Source organism: Mobula hypostoma, chromosome 1 (genome assembly GCF_963921235.1).
Source record: "Mobula hypostoma chromosome 1, sMobHyp1.1, whole genome shotgun sequence".
Classification (NCBI taxonomy): Eukaryota; Metazoa; Chordata; class Chondrichthyes; order Myliobatiformes; family Myliobatidae; genus Mobula; species Mobula hypostoma.
The window spans coordinates 16,251,436-16,272,521 of record NC_086097.1 but is presented as its reverse complement, the minus strand read 5'-3'; the positions used below and the strand labels follow the sequence as shown (position 1 = coordinate 16,272,521).

The 21,086-nt window shown below is 41.8% G+C and overlaps 1 protein-coding gene across 4 annotated transcripts in view; it reads right to left on the bottom strand.

Annotated features, from left to right (window-relative positions):
• The window catches only part of rps6kl1 (ribosomal protein S6 kinase-like 1), a 77,566-nt gene that overhangs the window by 2,213 nt on the left and 54,267 nt on the right, over positions 1-21,086 (bottom strand). For all 4 annotated transcript variants that reach the window (XM_063043897.1, XM_063043877.1, XM_063043887.1 and 1 more), the window contains 2 exons: positions 14,624-14,730; positions 11,959-12,042 (listed from right to left, as the gene is read on the bottom strand). In XM_063043897.1, the coding sequence (XP_062899967.1) occupies positions 11,997-12,042; positions 14,624-14,730 (153 nt within the window). In that variant the 3' untranslated portion in view covers positions 11,959-11,996. The remainder of the gene's footprint in view (positions 1-11,958; positions 12,043-14,623; positions 14,731-21,086) is intronic.

Genomic DNA, 21,086 nt, shown 5'->3' with positions numbered 1-21,086 from the left:
CCCGTGGCAGTTTCATGCAGATGTGCTCAATGGTGGATTGACCAATGTCCACTACTTTTTGTAGGATTTTCCATTCAAGGGCATTGGTGTTTCCACACCAGGCTGTGATGCAGCCAGTCAATATACTCTCCACCACACATCTATAGAAGTTTGTGAAAGTTTTAGATGTTATGCTGAATTTCTGCAGACTCCTAAGGAAGTAGGGGAGCTGCCGAGCATTAGTGCTGAGTAACGATGAAATTCTTTGTCTTGCATGTCATCCTTACAGATCATTACATCACAACGGTGCATTGAGGTAATATGGGGGAAAACAACAACACAATGCAGAATAAAGTGCTAAACATATGGGGTTAGTACAGTGTAGACAGACAATAAGGTGCAAAGACATAACAAATAGATTATAAGGTCAAGCGTCCATTTTATCATCCTCTTCTGGCTTTATACTTACGACTGTGAGGCTAAGCACGACTCTGATGCCATATTTAATTTTGCTGATGACACCACTCTCGTTGGCTGAATCAAAGGTGGTGACAATTAGTGTATAGGAGGGAGATTAAAAATCTGGCTGAGTGGTGCCACAACAGGAACCTCTCACTCAATGTCAGCAAAGCCAAGAGGCTGATTGTTGACTTCAGAGGGAGGAAACTGGAGATCCATGAGCCTGTCCTCATCAGGAGATCAGAGGTGGACAGGGTCAGCAACTTTAAATACTTAAAGTTTTATTATTTCAAGTGGATCTGTTCTCAGTCCAGCTCATAAGTACTATTAGCAAGAAAGCATAGCAGTGCCTCTACTTTCTTGGAAGTCTGCGAAGATTCAGCATGTTATCTAAAACTTTGACAAACTTATTTAGATGTGTGATGGACAGTATATTGACTGGCTGCATGACAGCCTAGTATGGAAACATTGATACCCTTGTACGCAAAAGCCTACAAAAAGTAGTAGTAAAGCCCTCCCCACCATTGAGCACATCCATAGAGAGGGCTGTCACAGGAAAGCAGCATCCATCATCAAGGTCTCCCACCACACAGGCCATGCTCTCTCCTCACTGCTGTCATCAGGAAGAAGGTGCAGGTGCCTCCAGACCAGCACAATTAGGTTCAGGACCAGTTACCATAGGACATAGTGGAGCTGACTCGATGGGCTGAATGACCTAATTCTGCTCGTATGTCTTATTACCCCTCAACAATCAGGCTCTTGAACTCATTTCCACAACTCTTCATCTCATGTTCTTGATATTTATTGCTTATGTAGCACGCTGTAAGATTTCACTGCTGATGTAATGGCTTCTCTGTAATGTTCCACTGCTGAGGTAATGGTTTCTCTGTAGCAGCAGCGTTTGGGTTATGACTAGAGATAACGGGGCATGCTAGCCAATGAGCGGGATGTTCTGTCTTGTGTGTCTGGGAGCCGGGAATTTGTGGTTCTCTTGCCAGGGAGAGATGAGGAGAGGAGATGCAAATGGAGAGAACTGGTAGGCGTTGGGCAGAGTGGAGTTGGAGCGAGGGTCCGAATGTCAGTGATGATCGGAGGAGGTCAATGGTGGACGAACGGCCTTATCAGTGAGCTCCAACCCTGCGCATTAGACTGTTTCATGAGAATGGGCCCTTTTTCTTTATTAGTTTTCTTTACTAACCATATAGTCAAATTAAGAATTACAAAGCTCAATCGTTTAATTGCATATAGTCTTCTGTTTGTTATTTCGTAGTACTGATTTGTAACAGGGGACACATCGCGCAGCATCCACCGAAACGAGATTTCCGGGCTGGGGCTGGGGGGGGGGGCTATCATCCCTATGTTAGGCCGCTAGCCGAAGTGAGAGTTGCACTTATTTATTTATTTATTATTATACTTAAAGCAGAGATTGATAGGTTATTGGTTAGTCAGGGTGTTTAAAGGTTACGGGAAGAAGGCAGGAGAATGGGGTTGAGAGGGATAATAAATCAGCCATGATGATACTGCTCCTCGTCTTGTGGTCGTCTTATTTCATTTGTATTTCCACAGTTTGTTGTTTCTTTTTTGCACAGTGGTTGTCCATCCTGTTGGGTGTGGTCCTTCATTCATTGCGTTCCTTGTAGTATGAATGCCCGCAAGAAAAGAATCTCAGGGTCGTATATGTACCTTGATAATAAATTTACTTTTAACTTTGAAAATTGTGGGCTGAAGGGCCTGTTCCTCTGCTATGCTGATCCATGTTCCAACCAGCAAGGGGCGCTGCTCTTCAATTTTGGATCGATCTCCGACATGATCAAAGTTCAGTATGTATACATTATACAACCTTGATTTGCCTCCTAACAGGCAGACACAAAACACAGAAACCCCCCAAAAACCCATAAAAATAGAATGTCATCGGACACTGAACGTGCAGAGAGAGAAAAACTAGGCAAACACTAAATGCAAGCATATAGCGTTCCGAACAGAAGTCTACATTGTCTATCCATTGATCCTTAGTTCAGCGCAGAATGGAACTGAACCAGCTCAACCCTTGCCTCCAGTCCTGACACCCTGACCTTTTCAACCTGGCCCATCGCTTAAATCGTCCAATCATCGCAACCAGTCACTTTGATACACTCTGGGGTTTGGATCCTGCCACCTTGATACAGTCTGTACCCCCTTTCTGACTCATCCTGGCGCTTAAATTGGCCGAACTTTGGGTCTTCCTTGTTCTCGGTGATGGAACCATGGCCTCGCCTCAGTTTTGTCACATCATATTGCATCCAAGTCCACAGGGAAGTTACAGACTTCGTTTGTGGTGATCATTTACCAGGGATGGAGTGATTAACAAGTATTTAGTTATTTCGTTTTGTTAGCCAGCAGCCAGAAGTCACTGTGATTCACCAGTGCCATCTTAAATCAGAAGATTGTTTACCAAAAGGGGAATAATTGAACATTGACATTTTGTTAAACTATTTAAACTCCATATTCAGCAAGTATTAGTATCTAAATGTGTAAATAGCTGAAAAGATAGAACTGGTGAACATGAAATCCTTCATTTCTAGGCAATTGGGAGCCAAATGTGAATTTGAAATAATAAAGCATTAACTGCTGTAATAAACTTTAGATTTTTAAATTACATTTGCTTCAATTTTAATAGCTTTTTAACATTTCTATTACTTTGAAAATGCGCTGGAGTATGGTACGATAGCCAAGGACAGGAAAAAGGTTCAGATGTCACGAAGTTGAGATCACAGCTGATGCTTCAGGACTGAAGGAGTACAGTAGCTGTCTTTCAGGTAAGATGTTAGACCTACACTCTGTTATTTCAGCTGGGGTGAAAAAAGTCCCATGGCTTTCAAGGAGAGCAGGTGTCTGATCCCCAGGGACCTGGCCAATAGTTATCTCACAACCAATGTTATCAGAACACATAAGGTAGTGCTGTTTGTGGGAAAAGGTGGGACACAAAAGTTTTCAACACTTCAGTACTTCATTGACACATTGCACAGCTTGAAGTTGACATGAAAGGCTCTATATTTGTAAATCTTCCATCCACGTTTCTCTTTCTATTACAGGCCTGCAGGTTAGTCAGGGAGAGTTATTGTGGGATTTGTAGTGCAATGAATCTCATATTAAACTTCTACCCATCTGTGACCAAGTAATTCAAAGATGGGTTTGAGAACCAGCAGAGTCGGTATATTATGGAGCAGACTTGTGGACTGAATAGCTTAATTCTATTCCTGTGTCTCTGACCTTGATAAGTACTGAGTTGTTGATAAGAGATTTCTTCTGGATATGCAGGAGGACAGCATCCTCTACTGGCAAAGAAGCTAAATTCAGTTGCAGTGCTGCAGAAACTTTAAACCCAGACTTACCTGAACATTTGACAAAAGTTAGGGTATAGACCTAACATAATTGGTAGAAGGATTAGAGACAAAAACAAAATTGCAAAAAAAAAGGAGCAAGAACAGGCCATCAGGCCTTTCAAACCATTCAGTAAGATCATAGTTGATCTATAATGGTCTCCACTCCTCTTTAGATAATTTATGATAGGTCTGTCACAACTGACTCTCTGAAAGCAGGGTAGTGACAGGATGCCATAATATATTTAAAGAGTGTTTGGAAAAGGAGTTAGTATGCCACAACTCATTTCAGTCTTTTCAGATATTGACAAGCTGTGGATTTCACCAAAGCCAATTGTTGCCCAGCCCTAAATGTTCTGAACGATTATGATCAAAGTCATGTTGAATTCCTCCAGCATTTTGCGTGTGTTGCTTGGATTTTCAGCATCTGCAGATTTTCTGTTGTTTGTGGTAGTAGATGGTTGCCTCTCTAAGTGGAATCCTGTGACCAGTGATGTGCTCCAGGAATTGGTGCTGGGTCCATTGTTGCTTGTCATCTATATCAATGATCTGGATGATAATGTGGTAAACTAGACCAGCAGGTGTGGATTACACCATTATTGGGGGTGTAGTGGACAGTGCAGAAGGCTGTCAGAGCAGGATCTGGGCCAGCTGAAAAAATGGGCTGAAAAAAAGCAGATGGATTTAATGTAGACAAGTTGGGTATTGAGAAATTAACCAGAATTGATTAGAGAGCTTAAGGTATAGGAGCCCTTGGGGGCCCTGTGATCATCACATGATAGAATTCACCCTGCAATTTGAGGAAAAGCCAAAGTCGGATGTATTATTATTACAGTAAGGGGAATTACAGAGGCATGAGAGAGGAGATGGCCAAAATTGATTTGGAGGGAACACTAGCAGGGACGATGGCAGAACAGCAGTGGCTGTAAGTTCTGGGAGCAGTTCAGAAAGTGCTGGATCTTTAAATCCCAAAGAAGTAGTGGTATTCTAAAGGCAGGCTGATGCAACCACAGCTGACAATTAGTGGGAAGTCAGAGGATTGGGAAGCTTTTTAAAAACTGACAGAAGGCAACTAAAAATCAAAGTAGTAATGGGGGACACAAATGGTGAATGAACTGGGTAAGTATTTTGCATTAATCTTTACTGTGGACATTAGCAATATGCTGAAAGTTCGAGAATGTCTGGGACCAGAAGTGCTAAGTTGCTATTACTAGGGAGAAGATTCATGGGAAATTGAAAGGTCTGAAGTCACCTGAACCAGATGGTCTACAACCCAGGGTTGTGAAGGAAGTGACTGAAGAGATTGTGGAGGCATTAGTAATGATATTTCAAGAATCAATTAATTCTGGCATGGTTCTGGGGGACAAGAGAATTGCAAATGTCATTCCAGTCTTCAAGAAGGGAGAGTGGCAGAAGACAGGAAATTAGTCTTGCTGAAGGATCTCGGCCCAAAACGTTGACTGTACTGTTTTCCATAGATACTGCCTGACCTGCTGAGTTCTTCCAGCATTTTGTGTGTGTTGCTTGGATTTCCAGCTTCTGCAGATTTTCTCTTGTTTGAAATTACAGGCCAGTTAGTCTGAGCTGAGCTGTTCGGTAGATGTTGGAGTCATTTGCTAAGAATGTGGTTTCGGGGTACTTACAGGCACACAATAAAATAGGCTGTAGTCAGCATGGTTTCCTTAAGAGGAAATCTTGTCAATCTGTTGGATGACTTTGAAGAAATAACAAGCAGGATTGACTAAGGAGAATTGGTAGATGTTGTGTACTTGGATTTTGAGAAACCCTTGCAAGGTGCCACACATGAGGTTGCTTAAGTAGTTAAGAGCCCATGATATTACAGGAAAGATACGAGCATGGATAGAGCATTTGCAGATTGACAGGAAGAAAGGAGTGGGAATTAAGGGAGGCTTTTCTGGTTGGCTGCCATTAACTAGTGTTCCACAGGTATCTGTTTTGGAATTGCTTCATTTTGCATTATATGTCAATGATTTGGATTGAAAGAATTGATGGCTTGCTTTGTGGATAAGTTTGTATACAATACAAAGATAGGTGGAGGATCAGGGAGTTTTGAGGAAGCAGAAAGGCTACAGCAGGACTTAGATTACAAAAATGGGCAAAGAAGTGGCAGATGGATTACAGTGACAAGAAGTGTATGGTCATGCATTTGGTAGAAGGAATAAAAAAGACTTTTCTAAATGGAGAGAAAATTTAAAAATCTGAAGTGCAAAGGGATTTGGGTGTCCTCATGTAGGATTCCCTGAAGGTTAATTTGCAGGTTGAGTTGGTGGTGATGAATGCAAATGTGAAGTTACTGTTCATTTCGAAAGGAATAGAATATAAAACCAAGGATATAATGTTGAGGCTTCTTAAAGTACAGGTGAGGCTTCGCTTGGAGTAATGTGAGCAGTTTTGGGTCTGTATCTAAGAAAGGATGTGCTGACATTGGGCTCAAAGGAGGTTCATGAAAATTATTCCTAGATTGAATTGCTTATCATATGAGGAATATTTGATGCCAGTGGGTCTCTACTGGAATTCAGAAGAATGAGGGGTGACCTCATTGAAACTTATTGAATATTGAAAGGCCTCGATAGAGTGGATGTGGAGAGGATGTTTCCTATGGGTCTAAGACTAGAGGACAGAGGCTTAGAGTAGAGGAATGTCCATTTAGAACAGAGATGAGGAGGAATTTCTTTAGTGAGAGTGGTGAATCTGTGGAATTTGTTGCCACAGGTGACTGTGGAGGCCAACTCATTGGGTATATTTAAGGCAGAGGTTGATTGGTTCTTGATTGGTCAGGGCTTGAAAGGATATGGGGAGAAGGCAGGAGACTGGGGCTGAGATGGAAGTGGATCACCATGATTAAATGATGGAACAGACTCGATGGACCAAATGGGCTAATTCTGCACCTATGTCTTATGGTCTAAAATATACCTAATGACTTGATCTTCCAAATAGTCTGTGGCTGTGAATTCCACAGATTCACTACCCTCTGAATTTAAGAATGTCCCTTTAGAACAGAGGTGAGGAGGAATTTCTTTAGCAGAGGCTGTCCTAGACTCTTTCACTACTGGAAACATTCTCTCCACGTCCAGTGTATCTTGAACTTTCAACATTCGATAGGTTTCAATGGAATCTCCCTTCTCATCACACAACACCCAAACCAGAATTGCCTTTTCCTCAGTGGACTTGACCACAAGCTGCTCTCAGAAGCCTGCTCATGGCCATTCTACAAATTCCCTCTTTTGGGATCCAGCACCAAGTTGATTCCACCACCCCCAAAAAAACCCTGCATATTGAAGTCTCCCCAGCCATATTATCATTCTTATATCTCCCATTGTAATTTGTAGCCCACATCCTGGATGCTGTTTGGAGGTCTATGTATAACTCCAGCAGGTTCTTTGTACCCTTGCTGTTTCTTAACTCCACACACAAGGATTCTACATCTTCTAAGACTGTAAGTTCTTTCAAAAGATTTGATTTCATTTTATCAATAAAATCACCCCACCTCCTCTCTTCACCTGTCTGTCCTATGGATACAACGTGTATCCTTGGATAACCACAACACTATGAGTCATGCCTGTCAATTTCTAATTGTGCTGAAAGATCACCTACCTTATTGCATATACTGTATATTCAAATGTAACCCTTCAATCCTGCATTCACAATTTTGGCTTAGCATTGCATTAAAGTAAATTCTTATGCCTTTAACTTTTTGTTGCAGCACAGTTGTAGAATGGCAGGTATGATGTTGTAGGCATCACTGAATTATGGTTGAAAGATTATAGCTGGGAGCATAATATCCAAAGATACACACTATATATAAAGGATAGGTGGGGGTGGGGGATGGGGGGGTGGCGGTGTTGCTCTGTTGGTGAAAAACGAAATCAGATCTGAGGAAGACTGGACAATAATATGGAGGTATCAATGGAAGTGTACCAGTTCACAGAAATAGAGGGAGTTTGGGTGGAAATGGAGAAAAAATACAAAAAACTGTGGTGCAAAGGGACTTAGGAATCCTTGTGCAGGCTTCCCTGAATGCTAACTTGCAAGCTGAGTCTGTGGTAAGGAAGGCAAATACAATGTTAGAATTCATTTCAATTGGACTAGAATAGAAAAGCAAGGATGTAATGTTGAAACTTTATAAAGCACTGGTGAGGCTCACTGGGAGTATTGTGAGCCGGGGTTAGCCCTCTTATCTCAGAAGGGATGTGCTGAAACCGGAGAGAGTTCAAAGGAGTTTCATGAAAAATGACTCCAGGATTGAATGGATTGTCATATGAGGAGTGTTTGGCCTGTATTCTCTAGAATTCAGAAGGATGAGGGGGTGACCTCAATGAAACTATTGAATGGTGAAAGGCCTTGATAGAGTCTGTATTTCCTGTGGTGGGAGGGTCTAAGGACATAGCCTCAGAATAGACTGGCATCCTTTTAAATTGGAGATGAGAAGGAATTTCTTTAGCCAGAGTGGTGAATCTGTGGAATTCTTTGCCACAGTCAGCTGTGGAGGCCAAGTCTTTATATATATTTATGGCAGAGTTTGATAGATTCTTGATTGGTCAGGGCATGACGGAATATGGGGAGAAGGCAGGAGACTGGGGCTGAGAGGAAAACTGGATCACCTATGATGAAATGGTGGAACAGACTCGATGGGCCAAATGGCCTAACTCTGCTCCTATATCTTATGGTCTTATTCTTCATTTTGGAGGCTTCAGTAACTTCTCCTGCACTCTGTTCCTTTTAAATTGTCCATATTCTTCCAAGCTGATGACCCCCCCCCCCCAACAATTTAGTTTAAAGCCCTATCCACAGCCCTCGATGTGATTTACCAGGACCCTGGTCCCAGCATGGTTCAGGTGGAGCTTGTCCTAGCGAAACATTTGCTTCCTTCCCCGGTATTCAAATCCACTTCTTCCATATTGATCTTTGCCATGTAATTAATTCCCTGTTCTTGTAAACCCTGTGCACATTTGCACATGGCTCAGAGATTATTACCACTTTGGTTCTACTTTGCTCAATTCCCTCAGAGTAACATTTTTCTTGTTCTTACGTTGTTGGTAGCCATATGGACCATGGTAATTTGATGTTTTCCCTTTCACTCCAAATTCCTCTGCAAGTCCTCAGAAGGCCTTTGACAAGGTGCCGCACATGAGGCTGCTTAGCAAGATGAGAGCCCATGGAATTACAGGGGAGCTACTTGCATGGGTGGAGTATCGGCTGATCGGCAGAAAACAGAGTGGGAATAAAGGGATCCTATTCTGGCTGGCTGCCAGTTACCAGTGGAGTTCCACAGGGGTCGGTGTTGGGACTGCTGCATTTTATGATGTATGTCAATAATTTGGTCTATAGGATTAATGGATTTGTGGCTAAGTTTGATGATGATACAAAGATAGGTGGAGGAGCAGGTAGTGTTAAGGAAACAAAGAGCCTGCAGAGAGACGCAGAGAGACTCAGAGAGTTTAGGGGAATGGGCAAAGAAGTGGCAAATAAAATACAGCTGGTGGTAGACCTGAGGAGAGCTAAGGTATCGGTGACCCGTTTCCATCCAGGGGGTCAGTGTGGACATGGTGGAGGATTACAAATACCTGGGGATACGAATTGACAATAAACTGGACTGGTCAAAGAACACTGAGGCTGTCTACAAGAAGGGACAGAGCCGTCTCTATTTCCTGAGGAGACTGAGGTCCTTTAACATCTGCCGGACGATGCTGAGGATGTTCTACGAGTCTGTGGTGGCCAGTGCTATCATGTTTGCTGTTGTGTGCTGGGGCAGCAGACACCAACAGGATCAACAATCTCATTCGTAAGGCCAGTGATGTTGTGGGGATGGAACTGGACTCTCTCACGGTGGTGTCTGAAAAGAGGATGCTGTCTAAATTGCATGCCATCTTGGTCAATGTCTCCCATCCACTACATAATGTACTGGTTGGGCACAGGAGTACATTAAGCCAGAGACTCATTCCACTGAGATGCAACACAGAGCGTCATAGGAAGTCATTCCTGCCTGTGGCCATCAAACTTTACAACTCCTTACTTGGAGGGACAGACACCCTGAGCCAATAGGCTGGTTCTGGAATTATTTCATAATTTACTGGCATAAATTACATATTACTATTTAACTATTTATGGTTCTATTACTATTTATTATTTATACTGCAACTGTAACGAAAATCAATTTCCCCCAGGATCAATAAAGTATGGCTATGACTATGTTGGAAAGTGATGGTCATGTACTTTGGTGGAAGAAATAAACAGGCAGACTATTATTTAGATGGGGAGAGAATTCAAAATGCAGAGATGCAAAGGGACTTGGAAGTCCTTGTGCAGGATACCCTAAAGGTTAACCTTCAGGTTGAGTCCATGGTGAAGGTGGTGAATGCAACGTTGGCATTCATTTCCAGAGGATTAGAATATAAGATCAGGGATGTGATGTTGAGGCTCAATAAGGCACTCGTAAGACCACACTTGGAGTATTGTGTGCAGCTTTGGGCTCCTTATTTTAGAAAGGATATACTGACATTGGAAAGGGATCAGAGAAGATTCATGAGAATGATTCCAGGAATGAAAGGGTTACCATAAGAGGAACATCTGGCAGCTCCTGGGCTGTATTCCCTGGAGTTCAGCAGATTGAGGTGGGGTGGGGGGAATCTCATAGAAACATTCCAAATGTTAAAAGGCCTGAACAGATTAGATATGACAAAGTTATTTCCCATGGTAGGAGATTCTAGGACAAGAGGGCACGACCTTCAGGATTGAAGGACGTCCATTTACAGCAGAGATGTGGAGAAATTACTTTAGTCAGAGGGTGGTAAATCTGTGGGGTTTGTTGCCACGAGTGGCTGTGGAGGCCAAGTCATTGGGTGCATTCAAGGCAGAGATAGTTAGGTTCTTGATTAGCCAGGGCATCAGAGGGTATGGGGAGAAGGCAGGGGAGTGGGAATGACTGGAAGAATTGGATCAGCCCATGATTGAATGGCAGAGCAGACTTGATGGGCCAAATGGCCTACTTCTGCTCCTACATCTTATGATCTTATGGACTTGTGGTCTTAAGTCAGATGAGATGTTCTGAACCCAGGCACCAGTCAGACATCATAACCTTCAGGATTCTCGATCTTTGTGATAGAGAATTGCATTCATTCCTCTGACTCTACCATCCCAAATTGCAACTTAATTTCTCTTCTCCCCCTTTTGACTGGCTTCTTGAATGACAGTGCTATTGTTTGGTTGCTTATCTTTTGTACAACTCCCACTCTCAGCATGAGGATGAGCTGGGAATCAGGTTGGCTGGTATTTACAGGATTCCCTGTCAATGCAGAGCAGCGTACATCAGGCAGAAGGGACACACAATATAAACCTGCAACAAGGAGCATAGCAGCTGCATCCATTTGGGTTACCTAGAGAAATCGGCGGTAGCAGAACATTGCATTCGCAATGGCCGTAGAACGGACTTCATCAGCACAAAACTACTGTGCCACACCAATGGCTTTTGGGACCGTCTGGTAAAGGAAGCCATTGAAATATACCTAGAGGAAAAGAATTTTAACAAACACGAAGGACTGGCTCCAAGTAAGAACTGGAATTCCATTGTAATCAGGGTGAGAGAGCAGACACCTGACTGGATGAGGACTAATCAATCAGGAGGGATGGACTACTGGGGTATAAATACCATCGTACTGGACATGCCTGGGCATGTCTAGTACTAAATCCTTTTTCCTCCAGTATTATCTCTTGCCTCACTCGTAGTCACATACACTCATCCCTGGATTAGGAAAAACAAAACCGGCCACAATTCCCGTTGCAGGATCTGTTCTGTGTCTTTTACTAGAAGTGCTGTGTGTGCAAGATTTCATGTGTATGTAATGACTTTCACAGAGTCCCCTGGTACTCAGTCAGGCTCCCAACTAATAACTGCCATTCCCCTGCATAACTATTCCACAATAAGAAATCAGTAACGTTTGAAAAAAAACTATGAAGAAAAATATTTTATGGGATAAAAGTTAAATATATTTATGTATCTCACATGCATTAGTCAAAGTGCTAAAATTGGAAAAAGTATATCATGCTTGCAGCTGATTGGCTACATGTACAATTCATAAAATAGCAGCCAATCACATCAAATTAGAGACAAATAGCATTTTACAAAAATATAAAATAAGAATACCTGTTGGTTTCTTTTTGCCAATTTACAAGTGGCCATCCTCAGCAACGGTTAGCTTCTGAGATCTTTATGGGATAACTTAACAAACTTAGGGGACAGAAAAATTAATTACAGTCACATAATTTGCACATTTGTTACTCTAGACACCATAACTTCTGAATAATATTCTGTCATAATATAAAAAGCGGCAGGATGGAAGGTAGAGTAACCTCAAGTAACGTTGGCACTCAGCTGGAGGTAGGTAGACTGATTTTTAATCAGAGAGCCATCATTATTTACTTGTATGTTACTGTTATACCTTTTTTTTTGTAAGTACCCCTGCCCCAGTTCCTTGACCACTGTGAAAATTAAAAATAAATTAGATGTACACTGAGACTGGGCCATACATATTTTGACAGAAACCAGTAAATCACTGTAGCAAGCATTGTGTCACAACAGGCTTCTGGGAAGGACATAAAGACATGTACTATATCTTACTAGTCATTAACAGGATCATTGCATACTATAGAGGCAGACATTGGGACTCAGGATACACAAAACTCAACAAATAAATTGCAGCTAGTGCACACAGTAGACTTAGGAATAAACAAGTTTTAGTTTTCAATAGAGGGATGATTCATTGGTCTTTATTTGGAACGTACTGTGTGAAACAAGCTAGAGAAATGACTAAATCCTTTTGTTCAATGCTGCCTGGCAGAACTTGCTAAAATAAAATCCTGCATGCTAGCTGCTTGCAGGAGTGTCAATCAAAGATGGCCAATATGAAAGTTATGGAAATCCAGTACAGATATATATACTGATAACTGTTTGAATAGTTGGGCAAGCAAGTCTTGCAAGGAGCAAAAAAGTGCAAACACAAACACAGGCCTATGACCATGCCAGTAACAGTAGAACTCTTCATCCGTTTGCACACAATTCAAGTAGTTTAACAAGGCTCAAGTGAATTTAGAAAGAGAAACAGCTTGCCAGCAGTGTGATTTAGTGGGAACATGGAGCCTGTGAGTCTCTTCCCATCACTGTCAGCGTCAGTGCCTGATCCCAAGTTGTCCCTCCTATCTCTTCCAAATGTAACTGGAGGGAAACACAAGGTACCCTAGACAAGATTTCACGTTACCAGAAGCCTCTGAGCAGACAAAACTGGCGTGCAATTCCTTTTGACAAAAGGCCTGGATATGAAACTGCATTTTTTTTTGGATAGAGAAAATCATCTTTCTCTTTTCAAACTAATGGCTTTTGTGAACAAGGGACCAAAACACAAATATCCATAGCAGATGGAATAAATTTGGGATTGCATGTGAATTACAATGAATAAAAGAGCAGGCATGTTCCTGCCGCTGCCTGTAAGGTATTTGTACATTCTCCCTGGGGCTGTGTGGGTTTCCTCCGGGTGCTTCAGTTTCCTCCCACTTTCCAAAGACGTACGGTCAATCGGTCAAAAGATGTACTGGTTAATTGGTCATTGTAAATTGCCCTGTGACTAGGCTGGGGTTAAAGCGGGGGTTGTTGGATGGCACGGCTTGAAGGGCCAGAAGGCCTGTTCTGCACTGTACATTAATACATTTAAAAAATGGTTATGCTACAACTTTATAAAACATTGGTCAGACCTTAGTTTGCCATTCTAGTCACCACACTATAGAGGAGGTGTGATAGGACTGGAGAGGATTTACCACGATGTTAACTGAGATGGAGCGTTTCAGTTATGAGGAGAAACCGGAGACACTAGGTCAGTTTTCTCTGGCGTGAAGGCAGTCAAGAGGAGATATGATTGAGGTATATAATAAGAAGGGTAGAGATAGGGGGACTGGAGGAAACTATTCCCAATATTAGAGGTAGATAAAACTGTGGGGGGGGGGGTGGAATTAACCAAAAGTGGCAAGTGGCCTGAGAGAGTAGTGGAAACAATGTCACTGAGAGCATTTAAAAAACGTCTAAATAAACAAATACTTGAACCTTCTAGACTTAGAAGACTATGGACCTAGAGCTGGAAGATGGGATTAATATGTATGTATGGGTGTCCACTGATCAGCATGGACTGGATACTTTTCTTTCCATGGCAGTTACCAAACATTTATGATACAAGAATTCAACAGATACAAGGTGGAGTGTGATTTATCTTTCGTTTTCTCAGCAGTAATCCTGGAAGGGAAGGAAAATAATTTGGAATATACAGCTTTGTAAGCACTGGGGAAAGGAAGACCCAGGAGAAATACCAAACTTGACCACTAGGGAATGGATGGATGAGAACACTGAGTATTAACCGGTGCTCTGAGGAAGGATATCACGGATATATGGACAAGGAGATGGGAGTCAGGTAAGGACTAAGTATTTCACCAGTGGATAAAGAGGAGCTGCCTGGCTAGTGAAAGCTTAATCACTAGAAGTTATTACCACCAAGTATGCCACACTAGAAAGATGTCTGCATGGTAACTTGCTGAACACTGTCCCAAGTTCAGCACATTGCTTATTCAACAGGACTAATAATTGTTTCTAGTGAACTTCAACTCTTTTTAACCCAGTCAGAGTGGTAACGGACTGAATTCTGCTGATAACCTTTGCTCATTGTAGCTCTAATTGTTTGCAGGCTCAGCACTGGTGCACAAGTTCCAAATCTGCTCAGAGCACTCTGCCCCTGAGCTGTTCATTGTTCAGTTATGTTACTCATCTATACCCATTTAACTTATTCCAGTGAACAGAGCTGAAAAAGGAATGAGCTTTTATCTCGTGTATTCCATTCTCCCCGGAGCCAAGCCGGCAGCGATAATCCCACTGCAACAACTGAAAGAGAAAGAAATGCAAGACAGCTGGTTAGTCTTCATTTTCAAATGGGACAGTGTAGGTAATCATTGGTACTAGCCATTACTGTGGATAGACCATTACCAGCAATATATTACAGCGATTATATTCAGCCACTAGCTCAATCATTAATAGCTTGTGCACTAAACTATAGTTTTGTCTGTAATGTCCTGAATTCTGTATTACCTCAAATTATTTCTCATCTTTTTATATCATGTATTTCGCTATCCAATAGAAATGACTGTTTTGTCAATGTACACTGAAGGTCGTCAGCTGCTTTTCAGTGGCTTTGTCACCTACATTAAAATGTAGGTCACATGGCCATTGTAAATTGCCCCTGGGGTGTAGAGATTGTAAAATCTGGGGAGAATAAGTTAGGATTTGTGTAAATGGGTGGTCAATGGTTGGCACAGACCTGGTGGGCTAAAAGTCCTGATTCTATGCTCCAAAAGTATGCCAGTTTTTTCTTCAGGTGCCAGATACTTCTATGCTCTGTACAGTCTGTCGTTTTCCACGTACAAGCAATTGTCAAATCTACTGAATGGACAATCTAGTTGCAGACCAGCTTTTGCCAGTCCTGTTCTGACTGGGCAACATGTGGTGGTGCAGCCTGTACTTACCCAGCAGTACTGGATCTTACTAGCTGGGGAACAGCATTAACTACAGAGCTGCCTCTTTACTGGCTGTGTAAACTAGTTTTGTGCTCAGTTCTCAAGATATCATTAGAGTTCACCACACTGTTTACTCAAACCTCCTCTCCCCCACCCCTTCCCATTCACTTTCCACCCAAGCACCAAAATCTCTGATCTACTGGGAGTCATTTTCACCCAGGCAATCCACATCTTGCCCTTCTTCAGAAAGAATGTACAATACTTGCTTCAGAAGGGTAGTTGCTCACTGGACTGGTTCATATTTTGAGAAGATTGTCTCAGGATCCCTTCCCCAATTATCAAGGCTACCAAGAAAGCTTGTCCCTAAGTGGACTAGCTATTAACTTAATGTTTAAAAAATTTAGAATAGATAATAATATGTTGCTTCATGTGTTTGATCATATCCTTTTTTTGGATGCATTTATTTTCTAAATAATTTCAAATCGTGTTTACAGATGATGACTTCGTCATGTCTGGCACTTTGCTGCCTCCTTTTCAGTTGGCCCATTGTGACATATGTTCTGTGCTTTAGCCTTAATATAGCTTTGAGACTGAGTGAGTCCACATTGTCTGAAGTTCAGAAGAATGACAGTTCAAACTATACTGACTGGTTGATTTCCAGAGGTGGTGGTGGAGGAATCGGATACAATCACTGTTTCAGTGGCATTGGGACAGACAGTTAAATAGGCAAGGCATAGACGGAGCAGGTTAAAGTGCAAGTAAATGGGATTAGTATAGATGGGTAAAAGGGAAGCAAGGATGTTGTCAGACAAAAGGCATACAAATAAGACCATAAGATAATAGGAGTAGAATTAGACCATTTGGCCATTGAGTCTGCTCTACCATTTCTTCACAGCTGATCAAATTTTCCTTTCAGCCCCAATCTCCTGCCTTTTCTCCATATCCCTTCATGCCCTGACTAATCAATAATCTATCAACCTCTGCCTTATGTACAAAAAGTCCTGGCCTCCACAGCTGCCCTTGACAAAGTACTCCACAGATTCACCACTCTCTGGCTAAAGAAAATCCTCCTCATCTCTGTTCTAGAAGAACACCCTCTATTCTGAGGCTGTGTTGTCTGCGCTTAGACTCCCCTACCACAGGAAGCATCCACTCTATCAAGGGTTTTCACTATTCGATAGTTTTCAATGAGGTGACCCCTCATTCTTCTGAATTCTAGAGAATACAGGCCCAGAGCCATCAAACACCCTTCATATGACAAGCCAATCAATCCTGGAATCAATTTTGTGAACCTCCTTTGAACCCTCTCCAGTTTCAGCACATCCTTCCTAAGATAAGCGGCCCAGAACTGCTCACAATGCTCCAAGTGAGACCTCAACAAGTTATAAGGTCTCAACATTCTTAAGTGGATTTGACAAAACAGTCCTGAACAAACTGAAGTGAGAATCTAGAGCAAGATGCTCCATCCTCGAGCTTAGTATTCAGCAATTTAGGACTGAGCTGTGGTAAAAAATTATTTACGCAGATGGTTGGAAACCTTTGTAACATTACACTCCAGTCAGCTTCGGATGTCTGTGTTAAGGTGAGGTTGATGGATTTTTTTTGGGCTTTTGTGGAGTCAAATAACAGAAGATTGAAAAACAGAAATAAGACTGACCTTCTGCCTTGTTTCTAAAGGTGTGAGCTACCATTTGTAGTAATACGTCACATCCCCCAAGATACCATTAGACCCAACTTCAGATCTACAAACAAACCTCATTGAAGCTTTTCAGTTACAGGGTGTCACTATTGTATCGACTCCGTGACCTGTGTACATAGAGACCAGCTTTTGTGGAGGGGGGGGGGCGGTTGGTGGTGTGGAGGCTTCGGAGTAAAAGTCATGGGACGATATCAGGATCATTTTTTTCAAAAAAAGCTAGCACAGACATTATGGGCCAAAAAACCCTTTCTAAACTGTAGAATCATAGTGTGATCTCATTTCAGCCACAGTACAAGTTCATCATCAGGTGCCGTGCCCAGTTTGAGCTTTGACTGCCATGGCCCACACACTCCTGTTTCGGGTCAAGTGGATCAATTCATTGGTATTCATTTCCAGTTCTCTGGCTGCTGTCTCCAGCATCAAGCAACACACATCAAAGTTGCTGGTGAATGCAGCAGGCCAGGCAGCATCTCTAGGAAGAGGTACAGTCGACATCTCGGCCTGAAACGTCGACTGTACCTCTTCCTAGAGATGCTGCCTGGCCTGCTGCATTCACCAGCAACTTTTGTGTGTGTTGCTTGAAATTCCAGTATCTGCAGATTTCCTCTTGTTTGCGTCTCCATCATCATTTGTCTGTCTTCCTCTTGCTTTCTTCCCTTCAATCTTTCCCATAATTACCGTGCATTCTAACTCCTCTTTCCTAATCACATGTCCAACGAAGTTATGTTGCCTTTTCATGATCTCATACATTATTTCTCTTTTTGTGTTTGCTCTGTCCACAATATCCTCATTAGATATTCGTTTTGTCCATGATATTCTTTGCATCCTCCTCAAAAACCACACCTCTGCTGCTACAATTCGTTTCCTCATGTTACTGGATATTATCCAACATTCTGAGCCATATAACATAACTGGATAAACATAACATTTCAGTACTCTGAGGCGGGTTGTCATGCCTAGTTTAGTATTGATCAGTATACTCTTCATTCTTGTAAAGGTGTCTTTTGCCATCCCTATTCTTCTTTTGATGTCCATGTCGCACCTGCCATCTGATGTCACCCAGCTTCCTAAGTAGCAAAAGTTCTGTACTTGTTTTATGTCTTCACCGTTTATTCTCAGCCCGCAGATAGGATCCTCCTTTTTGGATATCACCATACATTGTCTTTTTGCAATTGATATATAGACCCATTTTTGCACTTTCTTCAACAACTATATCAATTAAGTTTTGCAGTTCTTCCTCTGTACTTGCAATTGAGTGTCATCTGCATATCTGAAATTATTGATGTTTTCACCGCCAACTTTGATTCCCAAGATGTCTTATTTTTTGTAATATTGTTTCACTGTACACATTAAATAAATCAGGGGAGAAAACACACCCTTGTCTAACGCCTCTCTTGATTTTCGTTAATGGATTCACTTCTCCAACTATTCTTACAGCAGCAGTTTGTTCCCAGTACAGAATTCTGATTAGGCGGAGATCTTTCGAATCTAGATCTAGAGTTTTCTGTAATATTTCAAATAACATATTGTGCTTCACTTTATCAAATGCTTTTGTATAGTCGATAAAACAAACAAATCTTTTTGCAATTGAATAGCTTGTTCTGATAGTATCCTTAACATCAATATTGCGTTTCTTGTACCTTTGTCTTTCACAAAACCATATTGTTCTTTACCTATTTCAGCTTGTATCTTACTTTTAGCTCTTGTCATCAAAGTTCTTAGAAGTATCTTAGTGATATGACTCATTAAACTTGTGGTCCTATGTAATTTACATTCTATTACTCCAGCTTTCTTAGGAAGAGTGATAAATACTGAATTTTTTTTTTCATCTCTTCTGGTATTAATCCAGTCTCATAAATATCATTGATTAAATCAGTAAGTTTTTCAATTGCATAATCTTCAAGGGCAATAATTTGTTCCATTACTAATTCATCAGGACCTGCTGCCTTTCCTTTCCTTCATCTTATTTATTGCATTACGAACTTCAGATTTTAAAATACTTGGACCTTCAATGTTCTTCTGAATTTCTGGTTTTTCACCTCGATCGTCTTCAAACAATTCCTGAATATACTCAGTCCATCTGTTCATAATCTCATCTTTTTCCATGATAATGGTACCGTGCTTTGCTTTCAAACATCCACCTGAAGAACAGAGGAGCTTTTTACCAGTGATATTCTTGATTTATTGATGTAACCTTTTTGGATCAGTAATAGGGATTCTTTCTATTTGCTCACATTCCTGGTTTAACCATTCTTCTTTGGCTTTTTGACATAAGCTTTTAACTTATTTATCTAAGGACTTATATTCTATTGGATTTGCTTTCTTCCGTCTCCTTTCTTCCATCAGATTTTTCATTTCATCTGTCATCCATTTATTCTTTGTGCTTTTTTCTTTTTTAGGAATCACTGACTTTGCTGATTCTACCAAGGAGTCCTTTAGAGAGTTAGGAACTCTTGCAGGTGCTTCCGTTCCAGGTCAGAGAGGCCCTGGAAGCAATGAATGACTAAGGGGTAACTCCACTTTCCCCAAAGCTCTGAAAGTCCCCAATCAGAGCCTCGTCACCGGTTGCAGTTTAGAGTCATACCCAGGACTGACAGTACAAGTTATAATTTGAATTTGGTACATTTGTTTAGTTTTTAGTCCTATTCATTAACAGCTAGTTTTCATCACAGCGCAGTGCCATAATAAACAGTGGGAGTGAATTATTGATTTAATTAAGGCCATAAGACATAAAGCAGAATTAGGCCAGGCAGCATCTCTAGGAAGAGGTACAGTCGACGTTTCAGGCCGAGACCCTTCGTCAGGACTAACTGAAGGAAGAGTTAGTAAGAGATTTCTTCAGTTAGTTAATCTTCCTAGAGATGCTGCCTGGCCTGCTGCGTTCACCAGCAACTTTGATGTGTGCTGCTTCAATTTCCAGCATCTGCAGAATTCCTGTTGTAAGCAGAAGTAGGCCATTTGGTCCATCGAGACTGCTCCACCATTCCATCATAGCTGATTTATTTTCCCTGTTAACCCCATTCTCCTGCGATCTCCCCGTATCCTTTGACAGCCTTATTAATCAAGATCCTCTGCTTTAAATGTACCCACTGGTGTGTCCTACACAGTAGTGTGTCCCAACTAGACTGACTACCCTCTGGCTCAAGAAATTCCATCTCATCTGACTTCTGGGGCGCCTTGAGTAGCAGCAGTACTCTCAATGGATATGATTAAATATTCTCATTTCAGCTTGATGCAGCTAAAAAGCACAACTGCTTCCAAGGTCAGTACAGTCAACAAAGATGTCTCAATGCGTTTAAATGAACTATCGCTGCTTAAAACTGACAGAAACAACACTGATTGTGGACGGAAGCGTAGAATTCCACAGAGGAAGCGTGGCTGTAGATTGGGGATACAAGTGCATTTAAGGAAAAGGAGTTTTAAACTCCCAGTACTGACTACCTTGCAGGCAAACGTGCAGTCTCTGGTGAATAGAGTCAATGATCTCAGAGCTAGTGCTGAATCAGAGGGAGATTAGGACTGTGTGTGTCCTTTGTTTCATGGAATCCTGGTTAACCCCTTCCGTACCAGATGCAGCGATTCAGATCAACGGGTTTACTACACACCATCAGGACAGATCTACGGAGTCTCAAAAGCAGAGATGGAGGAATATGCTCATGATCGACTCTTCTTGGTGCACAAATGTATCAATGCTGTCCCAGTTCTGCTCACCAGACCTGGAATATCTATCAGTTAAATGCTGTCCTTTTTAACTACCACAGGAGTTCTCTGGGTTGTGAATTCCAGTAGTGAGGACTAAGAAGGTATTGTCAAGGGAAGCACAGAAGCGCCTACTGGACTGTTCTGAATTGGTGGCTTGGATTGCATTCAGGGATTCATCTTCGAACCTGGATGAGAATGCCGCAGTTGTTACCAACTTCATGAAAACCTTTGTGGATGAGTGTGTGCCTACAAAGACTTACTGTACATTCCCCAAACCAAAAGCCGTGGATGAGTTGTATCGGCATTAGCGGCAGACCAATCAATTT